Source organism: Phocoena phocoena, chromosome 6 (assembly GCF_963924675.1).
Source record: "Phocoena phocoena chromosome 6, mPhoPho1.1, whole genome shotgun sequence".
Classification (NCBI taxonomy): Eukaryota; Metazoa; Chordata; class Mammalia; order Artiodactyla; family Phocoenidae; genus Phocoena; species Phocoena phocoena.
The window spans coordinates 114,210,698-114,227,174 of NC_089224.1; the positions used below are offsets into that span (position 1 = coordinate 114,210,698).

A 16,477-nucleotide genomic window follows, 5' to 3' on the forward strand; every position below is an offset into this window, starting at 1 on the left:
CAGCCCTCCCTCTGTGCTCTGGGAGCCCAGGCTGGGCCAGCTTCCAGGGCCCCAGTCTCCTCTGTGAAACGGGCTGGTGTTGGGTTGTCGGGGGCTCTGGGGGTCACGCATTTCAGGCAGGGCTCTGAGCGACGAGGCGGCCGCCAGCCAGCCAGCCAGGAGATGCACGGGCCAGGGCTGGGCGGGGGGGGCAGCTTCTCGGGGGGGGGAGTGGGGTGCAGATTAGCACCCAGAGTGTCCTCTGGAAGCCCCTCCATCCAGCCGGCAGCCCGCAGGGCCCTGGACCAGGCTTGGTGAGGCTGGCGCTGGGCGTGGGCCTGCTCTGGTCCTGCCCTCTGGGCAGCCCCTGAGAGACCACGCCCTCCATGGAGGTGTGAACTGAGGCCACCCTGCCCGTTGGGACTCAGCCTGACCCAGGGACCTGGTCTCACCCTATCCCACCCACTGCCTCAGAACTGCGGCCCCTCCCCCCATTCTGACCCAGCAGTGGGACTTGCCCGGGTCAGCTGGCTTAGCCCAAGGTCAGCCCTACCCGTTGCCCAGGCTGCCCACTTAGTGTAACTTTTTCTTTTTTAATTTATTTTATTTTTCTGGCCGCGTTGGGTCTTCGTTGCTGCGCGCGGGCTTTCTCCGGTCGCGGCGAGCGGGGGCCACTCTTCACTGTGGTGCGCGGGCTTCTCATCGCGGTGGCTACTCTTGTTGCGGAGCACGGGCTCTAGGCGCGCGGGCTTCAGTACTTGTGGCTCGTGGGCTCAGTAGTTGTGGCACACGGGCTCAGCAGCTGTGGCTCGTGGGCTCTAGAGCACAGGCTCAATAGTTGTGGTGCACGGGCTTAGGTGCTCCGGGCATGTGGGATCTTCCCGGACCAGGGCTCAAACCCACGTCCCCTGCACTGGCAGGCGGATTCTCAACCACTGCGCCACCAGGGAAGCCCCCAGGCTGCACACTGATGCTCACTGAGGGCATCTTTCAGAGCCCCTGTGGTCCAACCACCAACCCAGGGCCCCCAGCCTGGCGTCCTGGCTCTCCCCAGCCACCCAGAGCAGACCCTGGCCCACCACACTCCCGCCTCAGCCAGCACGCGGAGGGAGGGGCTGGGGGGTGAGAGCACTGTCTCTAGCCTGGCCCGCGCACATCTGCCGTCCTCTGGGGACCTTATAAAACTGTCTAAACCCCACAAGGGGTGGGACTGGGAACACAGAAGCCCTCACCTTCCCCAGTTCGGGCTCCTTGCCTTTGGTGCTATGACCTGACATTGCTGGCACCTCTGGGTCCAGCATCACCGCAGCCAGGGCCCTGGCACCGGCCACTTGCAGTGTGCATGACGAGCTGCCAAGGGGCCTAGTCACTCACTCGTTTATTTGTTTAGCAGACACTGGTGAGCGCTGTGCTGGGTGCTGGGGCTCCAGAGGTGCACAGGCATGGGTGGCACTCACTGCAGGCAGCTGACACAAGTGCTCAGTAGGGGCCCCCGGGGGGCACCAGGGAGCGGGGGCGGGGGCAGTGGTGGTCCTGGGAGCAGGAGGGGCGGGTGGGGGAGGAGGGTCCTGACCTCGGCCCAAGCCGAGCAGCCACTCAGCTGTGTCCGGGGGTCTGTGAGGGGCTGGTGACCACAGCAGGGCCACCTGTGGCTGGCCTAGAGCCAGCACCGACTGCCCGTCCCGCCCCCCAGAGCATCCCCCGGGCCCCATCCTCCGACGAGGAGTGCTTCTTTGACCTGCTGAGCAAGTTCCAGAGCAGCCGCATGGATGACCAGCGCTGTCCCCTGGAGGAGGGTCAGCCCGCAGCCGCTGAAGCCACGGCTGCCCCCACCCTGGAGGAGAGGATTGGTGAGCCCGCAGGGCCCGGGGCCGGTCCCCTCCCTCCGCTGCAGTGTTCCGAGGGCGGGGCGGACCAGCTGCGAAGTGGCCCCGTCACCGTGAGCCCCGTGTCCCCACCTTGCCCAAAGCTGCATCCCAGAAAACGTGTAATCGTCCCACCCTCCGGAACACACCGTGTCAGGGCGCAGCGGTCTCGGAGCGGGTGTGGGAAGCCAGGCTCTCTGCTCTGTCACCCCCTGGAGGCCCTCAAGGCGGGCGTCGGGCCCACATCAGGAGCGGCTGAGAGCGGCTGGGGTTTGGGGTCGGCAGAGAGGCTGCTGGGGGCTCTGGGGGCACAGTGGGCTAGGTCCCTGCCTACCCGGGCCTGACCCCCTGTGCCCCGCAGGCCAGCCCTCGCTGACAGCCTCCCCCCAGACCGAGGAGTTCTTCGACCTCATCGCCAGCTCCCAGAGCCGCCGCCTGGACGACCAGCGGGCCAGCGTGGGCAGCCTGCCCGGGCTGCGCATCACCCATAACAACCTGGGCCACCTGCGTGGTGACGGGGACCCCCAGGAGCCGGGGGACGAGTTCTTCAACATGCTCATCAAGTGCCAGGTGGGCTCCGCCACCCTCCTCCCGCCTGCCCCCCCAGGCCCCTCGGCCCCGGTTAGCTCAGGGCCCCTCCCCGGGAGGCTCCACACAGGGCCTGGGCCCTCCGTCTCAGGGTGCATCGTGTGGGACTGGACCCCAGGCTGGCTCAGCCAGTGTCTCTGAGTGCCCGTGGGTGCTCAGACCCATGGGGCTCCTCCTGGGCCCCCTGAGTAGGTCACCCCAGGACATCCTCAGGCTGGCCCCTCCCTACAGTGCAGGAGCCTGGAGCCGGGCGCGTCACCGGGTATTCCTCCAGCCTTCCACATTCGGATGGAGAAAACCGAGAGCCAGGCAGCACCCCCAGATTGCAGAGGGCAGGAGGGGCCTGGCCGACACCATGGGGTGCAGCCACCCACCAGTCTGGGTGGGGCAGAACTGCAGGTGGAGTTTCAGGGTCAGGAAACCCTCAGTGAAATGGCTGGGGAGGGGGCAGCCTCATAGCCCCCGCCCCGTGCAGGAAGCTGGAAGGTTTCCAGATGTGACATTCCTTCCCACGGAGGAGAGGAAAGTGCAACTCTGGGAGAGTCCAAGGAGCCTGAAAAGCAGCCCCTACCGAGAACCCCCGCCCACACGCACGCACGCCCCACAGGCTATGCCGGCTCCCGGCCCCCTGACCCGAGGGGGCCCTGGGGGTCTCGGCACCACGAGCTCCGGGAGCTGCAGCCCCGTCCTGTCCCTGGGGCTCATGAACACACCACGGTCTGGCGGCCTTAGGAGCAGGCCTGGGAGGCTACCACAGCAGCTCGCCCGCCGGGTAGGCCGTTCTCGGGGTCAGGGCTCCCAGCTGTGCCCTGGAGCTGATTCCCAGGGAGGCCCTCCTGAGTTGGCACTGCTGCCGAGTTGTCCCTGGGGCCTCTGAGCGCCGGGCCCAGGCGCCGGGCTGGGCCCTCCAAGGCCTGGGGAAGCGAGGCCGCCGACCCACGTGTCCATGTCTGCCCAGTCCTCCAGGATCGACGACCAGCGCTGCCCGCCACCGGACGTGCTGCCCCGTGGCCCCACCATGCCCGACGAGGACTTCTTCAGCCTCATCCAGAGGGTCCAGGCCAAGCGGATGGACGAGCAGCGGGTGGACCTCACTGGGAGCCCGGAGCAGGAGGTGGGCGGACCCCCCGAGCCCCGGCAGCAGTGCCAGCCCGGCGCCAGCTAAGGCCTCGCACCCACAGCCGGGCCCGCCCCACCCCGCTCCTGGACCGGGGCGGCGGCCCGGGGGAGCTCACAAATGTCCAGGATGCCCACAGCACCCCCCGTGAAGCCAAATCCTCCCGAGGCCACAGCTGAGGGCAGGCTCTGAGCCACCCAGCCCATCTCACTGAGCCGGACACTGGGCACGCGGCCCCCGTGGCGTCCCCTCCCCGGGGCAACTGGCTCGGGCCAGGGCCCACTCCTGTCCTGCGACGGCCCCTTGCGGTAGGTACGAAGCTTCCTGCAGGCCTGCCCCACCCAGCCCCGCCCTCGCCCCGCCCCTGCCCCAGGCCGGGCCTTCAGCATGTCGGCCCCAAAGCCCGGTGCTGTCCAGACCTCCACGCTCCCGCCCTGCCCCCCGCCCGGCCAAATGTGAAAACCCCGCTGACCCCCAACCCCCAAAGGTGTCTCTGAAGCCTCTTCTCTGGGGCCACCAGCGGCACGGGCGTTTCTGTCCTCCTGAAGCCGGCCTCACCCCTGGGGAGGGTCCCCTCCCAGCCCCTCTCCCCTCCCTCCTACCCGGCCTGGAGGAGGAGGGCAGTCCCAGGAAGCCTGTAGCCTGCCAGGCAGTGGAGGCAGTGGCTCCTACGTGGGGTCCCCAGCCCCACCAGGCATGTGCTCCTGAGCCGGCGGGGCGGGGAGGGAAGGGGGCGAGCTCCACATTCCTCAGCTCCAAGCCCAGGAGCCCAGGAACTGAGCCGGCCCGGTTCTGGGAATACCAGCTGGTAGGGGTCTGCACCCTGACCATGCCAGGGTGGGCGGCAGGTGCGAGGGCTCCAGCTCTGTGGCCGTGGTGAGCACCCAGCCCTCAACCCCACCGTGGGGCGAGATGACATCACGCCTTCTCCCGTGGGGTGAGTCGGCCCTCGGGATTGGGCAGGAGACAGGCCTCTGGGGAGACCGTGGCCGGCGCCCTTGCCCAGAACCCCCCATCTCAGCCCACCTCCTGTAGGGCCCACCTCCAGCTCTCCTGGAGCGTCCCTGGGTCGAGCCGCAGCCCCACGGCCCCCAGGCGGCCCTCTTGCGTGGCGCCTCACCCAGCCCCAGGTCGCGCCCTCTGAGCTTGGGGAGGCCGCCGGGCCCCCGCCCCTCGGTACAGTACAGCCCGGGGCGCTCTGGGCGGAGGGGCCCCCGAGGGCGAGGGTAGGGCGGCAGGTGTGGGGTCAGAGGTCAGAGCACAGGCTCCTGCTTGGCCGCCCCACACACCCGAATGTACGTGCGTATTTATTGCTCACACGTGTGTTTGCCATGTTGTCAAGGGGTCCTTTCCAACCCAAGAGGTACATTTGTTCTTCTGTTTTTCCTGAAAAAAATAAAGTCTGCCAAGCGAAAGCTGTCGTGTCAGGATGAGGGCTGGCACAGGTGCTGGTGCTTTCAGAGGCCCAGTGACTCGTTCACCTGGGCGAGCAAGCCTGCACCGTGCCAAGGGCCTGGCGCCTCCTGCCCCCCAGGCTGGCCCTGCTCCCGCCCACCCCCGCACCCGGGCTCGGTCCCTGCTGCGTTTATCGGGGGGCGGGGCTAGGGCTCAGAGGGGTGAAGCGGCAATCCCAGGGACACGCAGCCGGTGAGGGTGCTGGTGTAGGAGCCCAAGTGTCCTCCAAAACCCACACCTCAGCCCTGAGCCCCACGTTCCCCTCCCAGAGGAGCTCTGGTGCCGAGACGAGGCTGCCGGAAGGCATGGAGTGCGGTGTGGGGCAGCCCCCAGCGGGGCACAGGGAACCCCAGGCCTCCCTACCGAGCCTGCCATCCTGCAGCCTCTCCTGGGTGAGGTAAAGAAAAGGGAGGGTGGTTGAGAACAAGGCCCATACGGGGAAGGGTAGAGCCCCCAACCCCCCACCCTGGAAAGTTCTCAGTGCTCCGGGAAATATTGCGGGGCACCGTGCCTCTCAGTGGCTCACAGCCAGGCCAGGACACTAAAGGCTCTGAGAAGTCCTGCAGGAAGAAGTTTGTTTGATGTCCTCGAACCTGGCGTTGCCCATCAAGCTGTCTTCAGAAGACTACACTTGGGGACGTGCTGTCACAGGATCACAGGAGGTTGGCCCAGATTCCCTAATCTGACCATTTGGAGAGGGTCCTGGCCAGGAACGAGGGAGGGAAGATAGTTGGGGGGTGGTGGAAAGAGCCAGGGGTACCTTGAGAAGGGACTGGAGATGGACGGCGGCTGGGCGGGGGCCACACGGGGAGGCACCAGGGTTGGTCAGGAGGCAGGGGAGGAAAAGTGGGCCGGAGCCTTTCCTGTGGTTTCTGTGGGAAGAAACAGTGAGGCAGGGCCAGCAGGCCTGCTCGGCCGGTGAGGTCTTCAGTGGCTCTGGGCAGAGGGGCTGCCCGAGTGGTCCGGAACCTGCCCTGGGTGCACTCGCCCAGCCGTGTCCAGGAACTGACCAGCTCTCCAGGGTCAGAGGGCCCAGATGTCAAAACGTCAGAAAGCAGACCATAAAAAGATGTGGCGAGCAGCCATGTCCAGACCGCCCACGGAAGGAGGGCTTGGCCTGCGTGGCCCTCCTGGGTCCCCGCTCTGCGTTCTCAGAGTCCGGCCAGCTCCCTGGGCCTCCCCACATCCAGTTCCAACCCTGTGGCGGCAGCGAGGCCCCGCTGCTCTGGCGTTTCAAGGCCAGCGGGTCCCTCGGGGCCTCCGTGGAGGAGCACGCCCGGGGCTGGTTCGTCCGCCATGACTGACTCCGCAAATGTCACAGGAGGCTCTGGGCAGGATAATAGGGGGTTGTTCACCACGGGAAGAACGGGGGGTATTCGAGCCGGAGCACGAGCTGCCGGCGCCTGGAGAACAGTGCCGAGGCCCGTGCTGACGGGGGCGGCCGTCAGGAGCTCGGATCCTGCGAGATTGTGGCTGGTGATTAATGTTGAAGGTCACACAGCCCAGAACACTTCTGGAAATAAACATGCTTTCATAAACACAGGAACATCCTGAGAAGGCGGTCAAACGAGGTTGGGAGAGAAACTGCACAGCCCCGGGGAGGGAGCGGCCCACCACCAGGCCCACAGCAGCCCAGCTCCCACTCCGCTGGCCACCATGGCCGCCTGGCCCGCCTGCAGCCACCGTGAGCAGCTCAGCCTGCTGACTTGGCTTGGCCAGTGGCCAAGGGTCAGGGCTGAGGTTGGCACCGGCTCACCAGTGCCATCCAGGGGGCGTCGAGGAGACGGCAGGCGCCACAGAAGGATCTACGGGGCCTCCTTGTGTCTGGCCAGAGGGACAGGACCCCCGGTGGGGCTTGGGGGTGCTGACCCCACTCCCAGGAAGAACAGTGGCTAACGGGCCATCGAGATCAGGGCCCTGGGACTTCCCCTGACCGTCAGTGGTCAAGACTCCCCGCTTCCAGCGCAGGGGTCACGGGTTTGATCCCTGGTTGGGGAACTAAGATCCCACATGCCACGTAGCGTGGCAAAAAACAAAACAAAACATCGGGGCCCTGACACTTGGGGGCGGGGCGGGGCTGAGCCACCCCGTGCCCGTCCTGAGTCCCATCTTTCCACCTATACTCCTGACGAGGTGGCGCCGTGAGCATCTCCACCCGCAGACAGGAAGACGAAGGCTCAGAGGGGCAAAGTGACTGCCCGAGGCCACACAGCCACAGCCAGGAGGGGCTCAGACTCCACATCCAGCCCCTTCCCACTCAGACATGGCCAGCAGCCACAGGAGGCCCTGGCCTGCAGCCTGGAGGGGCTTCTTGTGAGTCATTCTGACTCCAGAACCAGGGATGACACGAGAGCCCCAGGTCCCCGCATCTGCAAGTGATGTTGGTTTATTGATAGAAACAGGCAAGTCCAGAGTGGCTCAGGGCCGGAGCATCCTTCTTGGAGGCACAAGGCAGGTCAGCTGGCCTCTTTGTTGCCAGGGTGGGTGGGATCCTGGTCCTCAGCCCCTTCCATAGCAGTGGTGGATTTGGGGGGCCCCGCAGCCTCTAAAACGAGCTCCAGGGCCCCCTCGCCAGCCACTCGGCGTACCTTCTCCCCTCTGGCCGCCAGGATTTCTTCAATATTCCTGAGAAAGACGGAGGTGCCTTGACACTCCAGGCCCCGAAGCTGTCCTGCGTCTTGGTCCCTCGAGGGCACCCTAGGCCAGGCTCGAGTACACGAGTCCCTGTGCTGGTGTGGTATCAGGGCCATGCAGCCAGGAGGCTCCTGACCACTGCCCCCCCACTGCTCTCCACAAGGTGGTGAGGCTGACCCTGCAGCCCCAGGGCCCTGACCACTCCACCTCACACCCGCCCCCCCCAAGTCTGGTGCAGTCAACCAACCAGTGTCAGCAGAGAACAAGAAAGCTGCATGCTAGGATCCCTGCCCCACAGCAGGCACTCAGGAAGGAGTGCCTAGTAGGGTGAAGGAACCACAGAGTGAAAGGCAAGCTGTTGCCTTTGAGTCAACCTAGTCTGACACCCTCATTTTAGGGTAGGCCCGTGGCTCTGACATGTAACCAGGTCCTACCTGCCCCCAGAGGCTGTCAGTGAGGGCAGAAGTCAGGCAGTGAACCAGGCTGAAGGAGCTGATCTAGGCTGGAAGATTTAGCAAGTCAAAACATGTTCCAAACTTGAGCATACTTTTACTAAAACGTTACTTGTGTTTTATCTGAATTTCAAATTTAACTACATCTCTTGCATTGATAAGGAAGCTGGGCTGGAGATGTGGGCTCTGTAATCCTCATTAGAAGGACGGTGCCCCAGGGAGGTTGGGTGGGGCTCCAGACTCAGGATGGACCAGGCCAGCACTGGAATATAGACCTCTGTCCCCAACCCTTCCCAGGTAGCCTCACCTCTTCCCGTACAGGTCCGAGAACCAGCCCAGGTTGTCGGCGATGATGTGGTGGTTCTGGCAGCCAGGGCAGGTCACAATGACCACACCCCGGTGATAGGCGAGCTTGGAGATGTGCTTGGAGGACCTGGTCCCACAGACCTGGTGAAGAGGAGGAGGTGAAGCCCTGCTCCCGCCCCGCCCTTCCCAGAAGGACCCGCCCCCTCCCCCCCTCGATACCCCCACCACTCCTGGAAGGCCCCGCCCCCGGATTAGCCACACCCCCGCATGCCCCCCGAGCGATAGCCCCACCCCTCTCCTGGAAGGCCCCGCCCCCTGAGGACAACCTCACACTTCCTCGCCGTCCCGCAGCGCCGTCCTGCGCCAGGCGCAGGTGTGGGCCCGGCCCCGGCCCCGCCCCCGCCACGTGCCCACCTTGCAGGTGTAGACGAGCTGGTAGTGCGCCGGCCCGGGTCCCGGCTCGGAGCTCAAGCGCCGCCAGCCCCAACCCCAGGCCCGCCTTCTCCCCGCGGCCTCCAGGCGGGCCCCGCGCCCCCACAGCCACCTCAGGCCGGGCCCCCGGGGCCGCGCGCAGCTCAACAGTATCGGCAAGAGGCCCAGCGCCGCCCGCACCATGCCGCCCGCCGGCCGCCCCGCGCAGCCGAGACCGCCCCGCCCCGCCCCGCCCCGCCCCGCGGAGGCCACACCGCCGCCGTCTCGGAAGCGGGCGCGCGACGGAAGCGGCCCTGTTCGGCTTCCGTCCCGGCGGCGGGCAGCGCTCGGCTACCCCCTGGCGGCAGGCGTTGCGCGCTGGCCGGCGCGGGGTCGGAGGGTGCGCGCGGCAGCAAGACCGTCGGAGGCGGTGGTGTCCGGACCGCGGTCTTTTATTGACGGGGATGCGTTTTTAACACTGCAGCACGCGTGTGCATCACACAGAGATAGAACAAGCCCGTGCTCGCCAAGGAAGAGGCGGCCTAGCGAGGCAGCTCCCAGGTGGCGCCGTGTCCTCCTCCCACGACGCGCGGCTGGACGGAGGGGCCGGCTAGGAGCCCTCGGTGTCGGTGTTGTCGCTGCCCGTGGTATTCTCCCAGTCCACCTCCCCCTGCCTCGCGCCGTGCTGCATCTTCCTGAGGGCCCGCTTCCTGCGGGAGACCCAGGCGGCGCAGGTGGGCGCAGGTGTGCGCGGGGCCACCGCTCCCTAGCCCCCCTCGCCCTCCGCCCACGCGGGCCCACCTCCGGTAGTTCTCGAAGCTCTCTTTGAGACGCCGCCGCCCCTTCTCCTTCTCGGGGGGCTCCCCGCCGCTCAGGCCTGCGTCCTGCGGGAGGAGCGAGGCTCAAGCTCCGGCCAGCGCCCGCGTGGGCCCCACCCCCGCCCCTGGGGCTGCGCACTGGGGGCTGGGCGGGCGGGACGCGCTTTCTCTCAGATGACAGGACTGGCCTGGGACGCACGCACAGCCAGCAGGGATGGGCTCCAGGCCAGTGTTCCTTCTACTACAGTGTCCGGTGCGGCCCCCTTGCCGTCGGGCTCCGTGCAGTGGACAGTGAGGCCGAGTTCCCACTCAGGTTAACGCTGCGCCCCATCCAGAAGATGGGCCCGCTCCCTGCCCCCTCTCCCGCTGCTTCGTCCAAGAAGGGAGGGGGCTCAGCTTCACATTCCAAAACACCACAACCCAGGAGCCCATGGGCAGAGACCTTGTGATCACCCCCCAGGCGTCCAGGTAGAGGAACCACTCTCCCCGTTCGTTCGTTATCATTCACACTGAGACCCACACCAGGGGCCTCTCAGGGCTCCAGGGACCCCAGGCAGCCTTACCTTGGGGGTCAGTGAAAGCCGCTCCTTCTGCAGAGCCACAAAGGGCTGCTCAGGGCTCTCCCGGATGGCCGGGCCGCCTGCAAGGGAGAGTTGTACCTTTTGGTCCTGCCTACCTGCCAGGATCACGCTCACCAGCACTTCTACCCCCTAGCCCGGGCCAGTCCTGTGCCACCTTCTGGGTCCTTACTTGGACCCCGCAAGCATTCCCATTGTACAGACATGGGGACTGGGGCTCAGAGACCTCACTTCCCACTCCTGGCTTCCAGAGCAGATGCTGCGCCCCGTCCCTGGGCAGGGGCCAGGGCTGGGGCACTGCAGCGTTGGGAGCAGAACACTGCAGGCTGCTGGGCTCCCTCCACGTCTGCCAGGGCCTGGATGGGCCCAGGGCTCAGGACCCACAGGAAAAGTGCTCGGATGGGCTGGCTCCCCTAAACTGTCCACGATGGGCGACTGTGGCTTCCAGGTCTTGGGGACATTGCGGTGGGAAAGGCCCAGGCCCAGGTCTTCCCCTCCTCCTTGGCCTCTGACCCTGAAGCCTGCGCCACCTCCCGCAAGGGGCCACACCAGCCCTGGGCTGGGGCTCCCAGGACGGCTGGGCCAACAGCCTTCCCCTCCCGTTGGCTGCCTGCGGGTCCTGCCCGCCTGTCCCCACGTGGGGGCTCACTGGCCTCAAGTTCATGTCTTTGGGCAGCAGCGGAGGGACCAACCACTTCTCCATTTGCTGCCTCTTCCTCTTTCAGCCCCCCTCAAGAAGCTGGGGTCAGGCCTGACGCCGAGGAAGTCCATCTGGCTTCACACGCTACCTCTGAGGTGGCACCCCCACCACCACCCATCCTCCCAAACTCCCGTCTGACACCCACCTTCAGAGCCAGCCCCTTGTCATCCCCGCTGGGCCATCTCCCTGCCACTCCCTGTCCTGTGCCCAGGCAGGCAGAAGGATCCCGCCCCTGCCACCTTAAGGCCCCAGTCACCCTGAGCTGTCCCTCCTTCCCTGCTCTGTTCCACTTCCTGGTAGTGGCTACCTCCCCAGCTCCCTGCTCTGGAGGGCGGGGTGCCTCCACTCTGCAATCCCTGGGCCTGAGTGGGCTGCAATGGCCAGGCGTGTTCTCAAGGTGGGAGATGGGACGTGGACCTGCAAGCCTGGGCCCCGGGTGCCAGTGGGGCTCTTGTTTGCTGGCTGGGGAACCTTGGGGGTTGCTTATCCCTCTGGGCCTCAGTGTCCCCATCTGTGAAGTGGGGTTGTGGAGGTCTATGGGCCAGGGCTGGGGCACGTGTCCCCAGGTGCCGGCGTCATGCCGTGTGCGTGCTGAAGGTCGGGACGGGTGCCCGCTTGCGGCCAGAAGGAGGCCTTAGCCAGATCCTCCGGGACAGGCCGCTCGCCTCCTCACCTTTGTCTGAGAGCTGGGCGTCCTCCTCTAGGTCCTGGGGGAGCGAGAGCTTCCCAAGAGAGAAGGGCAACTGGTTAGACCACCAGTCTGCCAGGACTGGACCTGACCCTCAGCGCTGCCCACCCACTGCTGCGCTCCCCACCGCCGTCACCCCCTGTACCGGCTTCTCAGGGAGGGACCTACGCTGCCCAGCCGGGCGTTGGGAGGATGGCCGGTGGTGGGCTGAGCTCCCAGAGCTTCTGAGGGACCCAGTGGGACTGTGGTCCGGCAGAAGCTGTGGCCGGGAGTCCGGGGTGAGGCTGGCCCTGGGCCCGCCCCCAGAGTCACACTCACCTCCTGGGAGTTCCTCGGTGAGCCGTCCTCTAGGTCGGAGCTCTGTGGTCACAGAAGAGGGGTCGGTCAGCAGGCTGTGGGGAGACCGAGCCACTCGAGGGCACGGGGTGGGGTCCCAGGCCAGCCCACCCTCCAGGGAGGCCCCTCTCCAGGCCATGGCTGGGCCTGGCCCCTGGCCAGAACGCCCCTCTCCCCCCTCCCCACACCCTGCCAGGCCCTGAGCTATGCCAGCTCTGCAGCCCACCTCCACGAGGGCTCGGTGGGCAGGCAACCTTACAGAGGAGGGAGGGCCTCAGGAACGTCTGGGGACCTGCCAGAGCCAGCGGCAGAGCTGTGGCCGAGCCAGGCCAGGCCCAGGCCCCTTGGTGGCTCCTCCTCCGGGGTCTGCAGTCTCTAGGGACACACCTGCCCCCATGTGGCTGCACCCCCAGAGCCCCACCGTGGCAGAGCCGTGGCTCTCTCTTACTGAGGGACACCGTAAAGGCCCCGGGGGAGGCCCACCAGGACGGACGTGTCCAGCTGCTGCCACCGGAGGCGGCCCTCCGCCGCCAGCAGCTGGCCCTCGCGCTGGAACAGCTGCAGCTGCAGCTCATCCGCCGTCTCGCTCAGCTCGCGGACCTGCTTCCGCAGCGCGTCCTTGTCCTGCAGGCTGCGGGCGTGCTGTGCATGCAGCGCCTCCCGCGTCATGATGGCCTGTGGGGCAGCGCAGGGCAGGGCAGGGCAGGCGCGGCCCGTCTCCCTGCCCCCCCGCAACCCCCGGTCTTTCATTTCCCCTCCCGGCTCTCTCACTTCTCAGCACAGCCCGCCTTATTTCTAGCAGTGCTCCTGGGATAGTTTCCAGCAACACGGCCAGGGACGGGGCGGGGGCCAGCGCTGGCCTCTTCCCCTTTCTTATCCGAGGATGTCACTCGTGTTTTGGGGGTTGGAAATGCAATACAGGCTCAGAATGGAAAGTGTGGACAGCTCAGAAAGTATAAAGAAGATAATACCGCTGAGAATAGCCCCTGCTGACCCTGCAGGGTCTTCAAGTCCTGCTCGCTGGGCACATTCAGCCGTGTTCACGTGCCCACACGTGCGTTTCGTACTTCCTGGGTACAGCTTGATATCAAGAACACGATTGTTGACAGCCACGTAACATTCTTTAAGACGAACACCCCACGCTTTATCGAGCCAGTCCCCCATGGCGGGGGCACTGAGGTCAGCCCAGGAGGCCAGCCCACGACCTACAGTGACACAGGCCCAGGAGGCTGCGGCTGCGAGACACACTTGTAGGAAGCCAGCCTCGCGTCCAGCAATGATCCAGGAGCTGACACACACCCCTGCCTCAACTGACCCCGACAGCCAGGGCTGGATTAGTAACAGGACATCCTGAATTTCTGTGCCAGCTTCCAACTCGGGACCCACCAGAGAAAACCCTGCCACTCACCTCGGCGGCCAGGTGCCAGCGTCCCTGGGCGGGTGGCCTGCCCTGGGTGCCACCGGAGGCTGCGCGCCCCTGCTGGCCATGCACAAGGCAGAGGGGGGCTCTGCTCGGGCAGCTCCGGGAAGGAGCTGTCCTGTCGGGTGAGCTGCGCCCATTTCACACCTGCGGCCCCAGACCGCACTGCTGCCCACGGCCTTGAGGGAAGCACGCATCTGCCGGGCTTTCTCTGCGTTTCTGTTATTCCCACGAGAGGGCTTTCTAGAAGTGAGTTTGCCGGGGAAAAGGAATCTACCTCTTCAGGCTCCTGATACAGACTGCCGATCACCCTCCAGAAAGTGACTGAAGCGACAGCTGTGGCTGTCAGAAACGACTCCGAGCCGTGACAGGAAAGTGATGGGAAACGAAGAAGCAGGTGCAGCCCTGCGTGGGGCGCTGCCTCCCCACCCAGAAGGGTGCAGCCGGCCAAGGCGCCCGTGGCTTTTTAAGCGAAAGAAGTCTTTGCAGAACGAGTCAGAAAGCTTCCACTTTTATAAAACAAAAACGAAACTACAAGTACGCTGGAAAAAGTCTGGCAGGTACAGCAGAAGGTGGAGCGTGGACTTCCTGGCAGCAGGTGGGGCAGAGGTGGAGGAAGGGGATTAACTCATTAGCGTTCACGTTTCTAAACGAGCAGGAACTGCTTTTGTCCGTGCTCCCTGAAAACCCACCGTGACAACTGCATCCCTGAAAGGCCACTGCGTCCGGGGAGGGCTGCGCGGCCCCTACCTGGTCCCGCTCGATGGCGACCTCCTCCATCTGCTGCAGGATGGCCTCGATGCGGTCCTTGTACATCTTGGAGTCCTTCCGCAGGGCCAGGCACTGCAGCTCAAACATCTCCTTCTCCTCCATGCACTGCGGGAGGCGGCAGTCAGCCGAACCGCCTGTGGCCCCGCCGGCCCAGAGCTCCAGACCGAAGCTGTGCCCCGACGTGCCCGGGGAGCGCGGGCGCCAGGTGGGGCGGAAGGCCGGCCCTCGCCTCCAGGCGGGGGGAAGGAGGGACGTGGAGCCCCGCTCAGTCGGCCCAGGGCGCACCCCCCGCCTGCCCGCCGCGTACCCGGGCGCGCGTGGCCTCGGCCTGGCGCAGGTCCTTGCGCAGGGAGAAGATGGTGGCGGTCTGTTCCTGGAGATCCCTCTGCGCCTGCTGCCAGTCCTCCTCCAGCACCTGGACGTAGGGGCTGCTCTGGTCTGGCTTCCCCTCCTGTGGGTGCGAAGGGAGAGGGCGGCAGCACAGCGGGGCTGGGAGGCCCAGGCCGGCCCCCCGGCGCCTGCCCCGCCGGCTCGGCCCCCGGGGCCCCACCTGGACGGAGGCCTGCAGCTCCTGCACCCGCGCCTGCAGCAGTGCCTTCTCCTGCTGCAGCTCCCACAGCAGCTCGTGGCTGGGCCGCTGCTCCATGGCGTGCTTGAGCTTCAGCGTGTGCCTGCGCTCCACCGAGCACTCGTCCTCTGCCTTCATGAGGCTGTGCTTGAGCCCGTCGATCTGCGGGACCGGCTGTCAGCGCCAGCCCAGGACCCCGGCGCCCGCCACCCACCCCAGGAGCCCCACCGCGCAGGAAACCTCCAGCTGCAGGTCACGGTTACGCGTGAGTGCAGCGCCCCGCTCCTCGCTCTGGCGGGCCAGGCGCAGGGCCAGGTCGTAGTTCTCGTCCTTGCAGCGCTGGAGCTCACGGCCGCCCGCCTCGCAGGCCTCCTTGAGCCTCTGCACGCGCTCCCGGTGCTGGCGCAGCAGGCTGTCCTTCACCCGCAGCTCCTTCACGAGGTCATCCTTGGAGCCCAGCCGTGCCGTCAGGTCCTGCACCTTCTTCTGGAGCTTCATCACCTCGCTCATCAGGAGCTGCGTCAGGCCCGACTCCCCGGATGCGTCTGCGAACCGGGAGGGCGCCACGTGACGCGTGGCACCCCTGGCCCCTCCCGGGCCTCCACTTGAGGACCAGCGGCTCCAGGGGAGCCCGGCCAAGGGGTCAGTTCCCAGTTGCGGCTGCCCCCCGTCCCGGAGGTCAACTCACCTCCCAGCCCTGTCACCACCCCCCACTCCAGGGCAGGGCAGGGCAGCCCAGGATCTGGGTATCCATCCCTCTTTGTCTAATTTTGTTACCATCCTGATTGAGAGGCAGGGGACGCGACTCGGGGCCGCTTCACGGGCTGCTGGGGCGAGCAGGCCTGGCCTCTCGGGCATGGCTTTAGCGGGGTCACATGATCTTCTGGGCAGGAGGGGCTCTGAGCCAGGAATCAGCCTGTGCACCCCACCTCCCACCTGCTCCCCACTCCGGAGTTCGGGTCCCCCTTTCCTCCAGCCTCTGCTCCTTCCACGAGCGTTAGGAGGAGAGTGGGATGGGAGTGACACCCAGACCGGGCCCAAAGCTGGCACCCTTCCCACACACGGCTCGCTCCCTTCCTTTCATACGCGATTTATCCATGAGGGGACCAGGTGGGGAGGGGGCCGCCGGCTGTAACCCACACCATCCCCCGCCCCTCCATCCATCCGGGCCCTGTGCCTCCAGGCCCGTGTCCCGTTCCTCACCGATGATCATGGAGAAGACGCGGGTGGGCTCTTTGCCCGTGACCTTCCTGTACAGCTGCGGGTAGTAGAGCTCCAGGCTCTCTAGGAACGCCACGTAGCCCTTGTGGCCAGTCCGCTGCAGGATGTCCAGGAGCACACCTGCGACCCAGAGGACACGTGTGGGCACGCAAGGCTGCAGAACCCCAAGAGGCTGCAGTGGCGGGGGTCTGGACGGCTCTCCCAGGGCCTCAGCTGTGCGTGAAGCACCACAGCTGCGGGCAGACGGGGCAGGGGGCCTCCGGGGGACGGGGGTGGGGGATGGGCACTGACCCACTTTCCGCTTGCGGATGACCAGGCTGGGGTCGCTGAGCACCTGCTCTTCGTCATCGGGGTTCAGGACCTTGCACTGGCGCAGGTAGGGCGTGATGCGGGCGGGGTCGATGATGGAGATGAGCTTCACACGGAAGCCCTCCAGGGCGCTCCAGCACTCGTCCTCATTCTCGTAGTCTGACATGGCGTAGTCGGGGGAGGCGGCTGGGAGGGATGCCGTGGCTGAGCAGCAGGCATTGCCAGGAGCCAGGCCTGCGCCTCACCCGCCAGGGCTCTGGG

General features: G+C 66.3%; 3 protein-coding genes across 5 annotated transcripts in view; 1 reads left to right on the top strand and 2 right to left on the bottom strand.

The window, feature by feature from the left end:
• Window positions 1-3,597, top strand: part of GPSM1 (G protein signaling modulator 1) — a 28,801-nt gene extending 25,204 nt beyond the window's left edge. For both annotated transcript variants that reach the window (XM_065878868.1, XM_065878867.1), the window contains exons 12-14: window positions 1,673-1,829; window positions 2,206-2,414; window positions 3,391-3,597. In XM_065878868.1, the coding sequence (XP_065734940.1) occupies window positions 1,673-1,829; window positions 2,206-2,414; window positions 3,391-3,597 (573 nt within the window). The remainder of the gene's footprint in view (window positions 1-1,672; window positions 1,830-2,205; window positions 2,415-3,390) is intronic.
• Window positions 3,598-7,460: 3,863 nt separating this feature from the next.
• DNLZ (DNL-type zinc finger) lies at window positions 7,461-9,011 on the bottom strand. Its single transcript, XM_065879978.1, has 3 exons — window positions 8,811-9,011; window positions 8,398-8,537; window positions 7,461-7,629 (listed from the first exon to the last, which is right to left on the bottom strand). The coding sequence occupies exons 1-3, from the start codon at window positions 9,009-9,011 to the stop codon at window positions 7,461-7,463; spliced, it is 510 nt and encodes a 169-aa protein (XP_065736050.1).
• Window positions 9,012-9,243: 232 nt separating this feature from the next.
• On the bottom strand, window positions 9,244-16,385 carry CARD9 (caspase recruitment domain family member 9). 2 transcript variants are annotated; one of them, XM_065879040.1, is made up of 13 exons: window positions 16,199-16,382; window positions 15,890-16,027; window positions 14,927-15,231; window positions 14,669-14,848; window positions 14,426-14,569; window positions 14,098-14,223; window positions 12,411-12,602; window positions 11,910-11,951; window positions 11,577-11,625; window positions 10,729-10,757; window positions 10,189-10,245; window positions 9,609-9,691; window positions 9,418-9,517 (listed from the first exon to the last, which is right to left on the bottom strand). In XM_065879040.1, the coding sequence occupies exons 1-13, from the start codon at window positions 16,380-16,382 to the stop codon at window positions 9,418-9,420; spliced, it is 1,629 nt and encodes a 542-aa protein (XP_065735112.1). The 2 variants fall into 2 exon arrangements, with proteins under 2 accessions (XP_065735113.1, XP_065735112.1); XM_065879041.1 differs by lacking the exon at window positions 10,729-10,757 and having other exon boundaries at window positions 9,244-9,517; window positions 10,189-10,265; window positions 16,199-16,385.
• Window positions 16,386-16,477: the final 92 nt, after the last annotated feature.

Coding starts and splice junctions, on each gene's coding strand:
- CARD9 (XM_065879040.1), bottom strand. CDS start 16,382: ATGTCAGACTACGAGAATGAGGACGAGTGCTGGAGCGCCCTGGAGGGC. Junction 15,232..15,889: donor CGTCTTCTCCATGATCATCG/GTGAGGAACGGG, acceptor CCCGGTTCGCAG/ACGCATCCGGGGAGTCGGGC. Junction 12,603..14,097: donor TCGCCATCGAGCGGGACCAG/GTAGGGGCCGCG, acceptor GCTGCCCCACAG/GCCATCATGACGCGGGAGGC.
- DNLZ (XM_065879978.1), bottom strand. CDS start 9,011: ATGGTGCGGGCGGCGCTGGGCCTCTTGCCGATACTGTTGAGCTGCGCG. Junction 8,538..8,810: donor AGCTCGTCTACACCTGCAAG/GTGGGCACGTGG, acceptor CCTCTTCACCAG/GTCTGTGGGACCAGGTCCTC. Junction 7,630..8,397: donor TCGGACCTGTACGGGAAGAG/GTGAGGCTACCT, acceptor CGTCTTTCTCAG/GAATATTGAAGAAATCCTGG.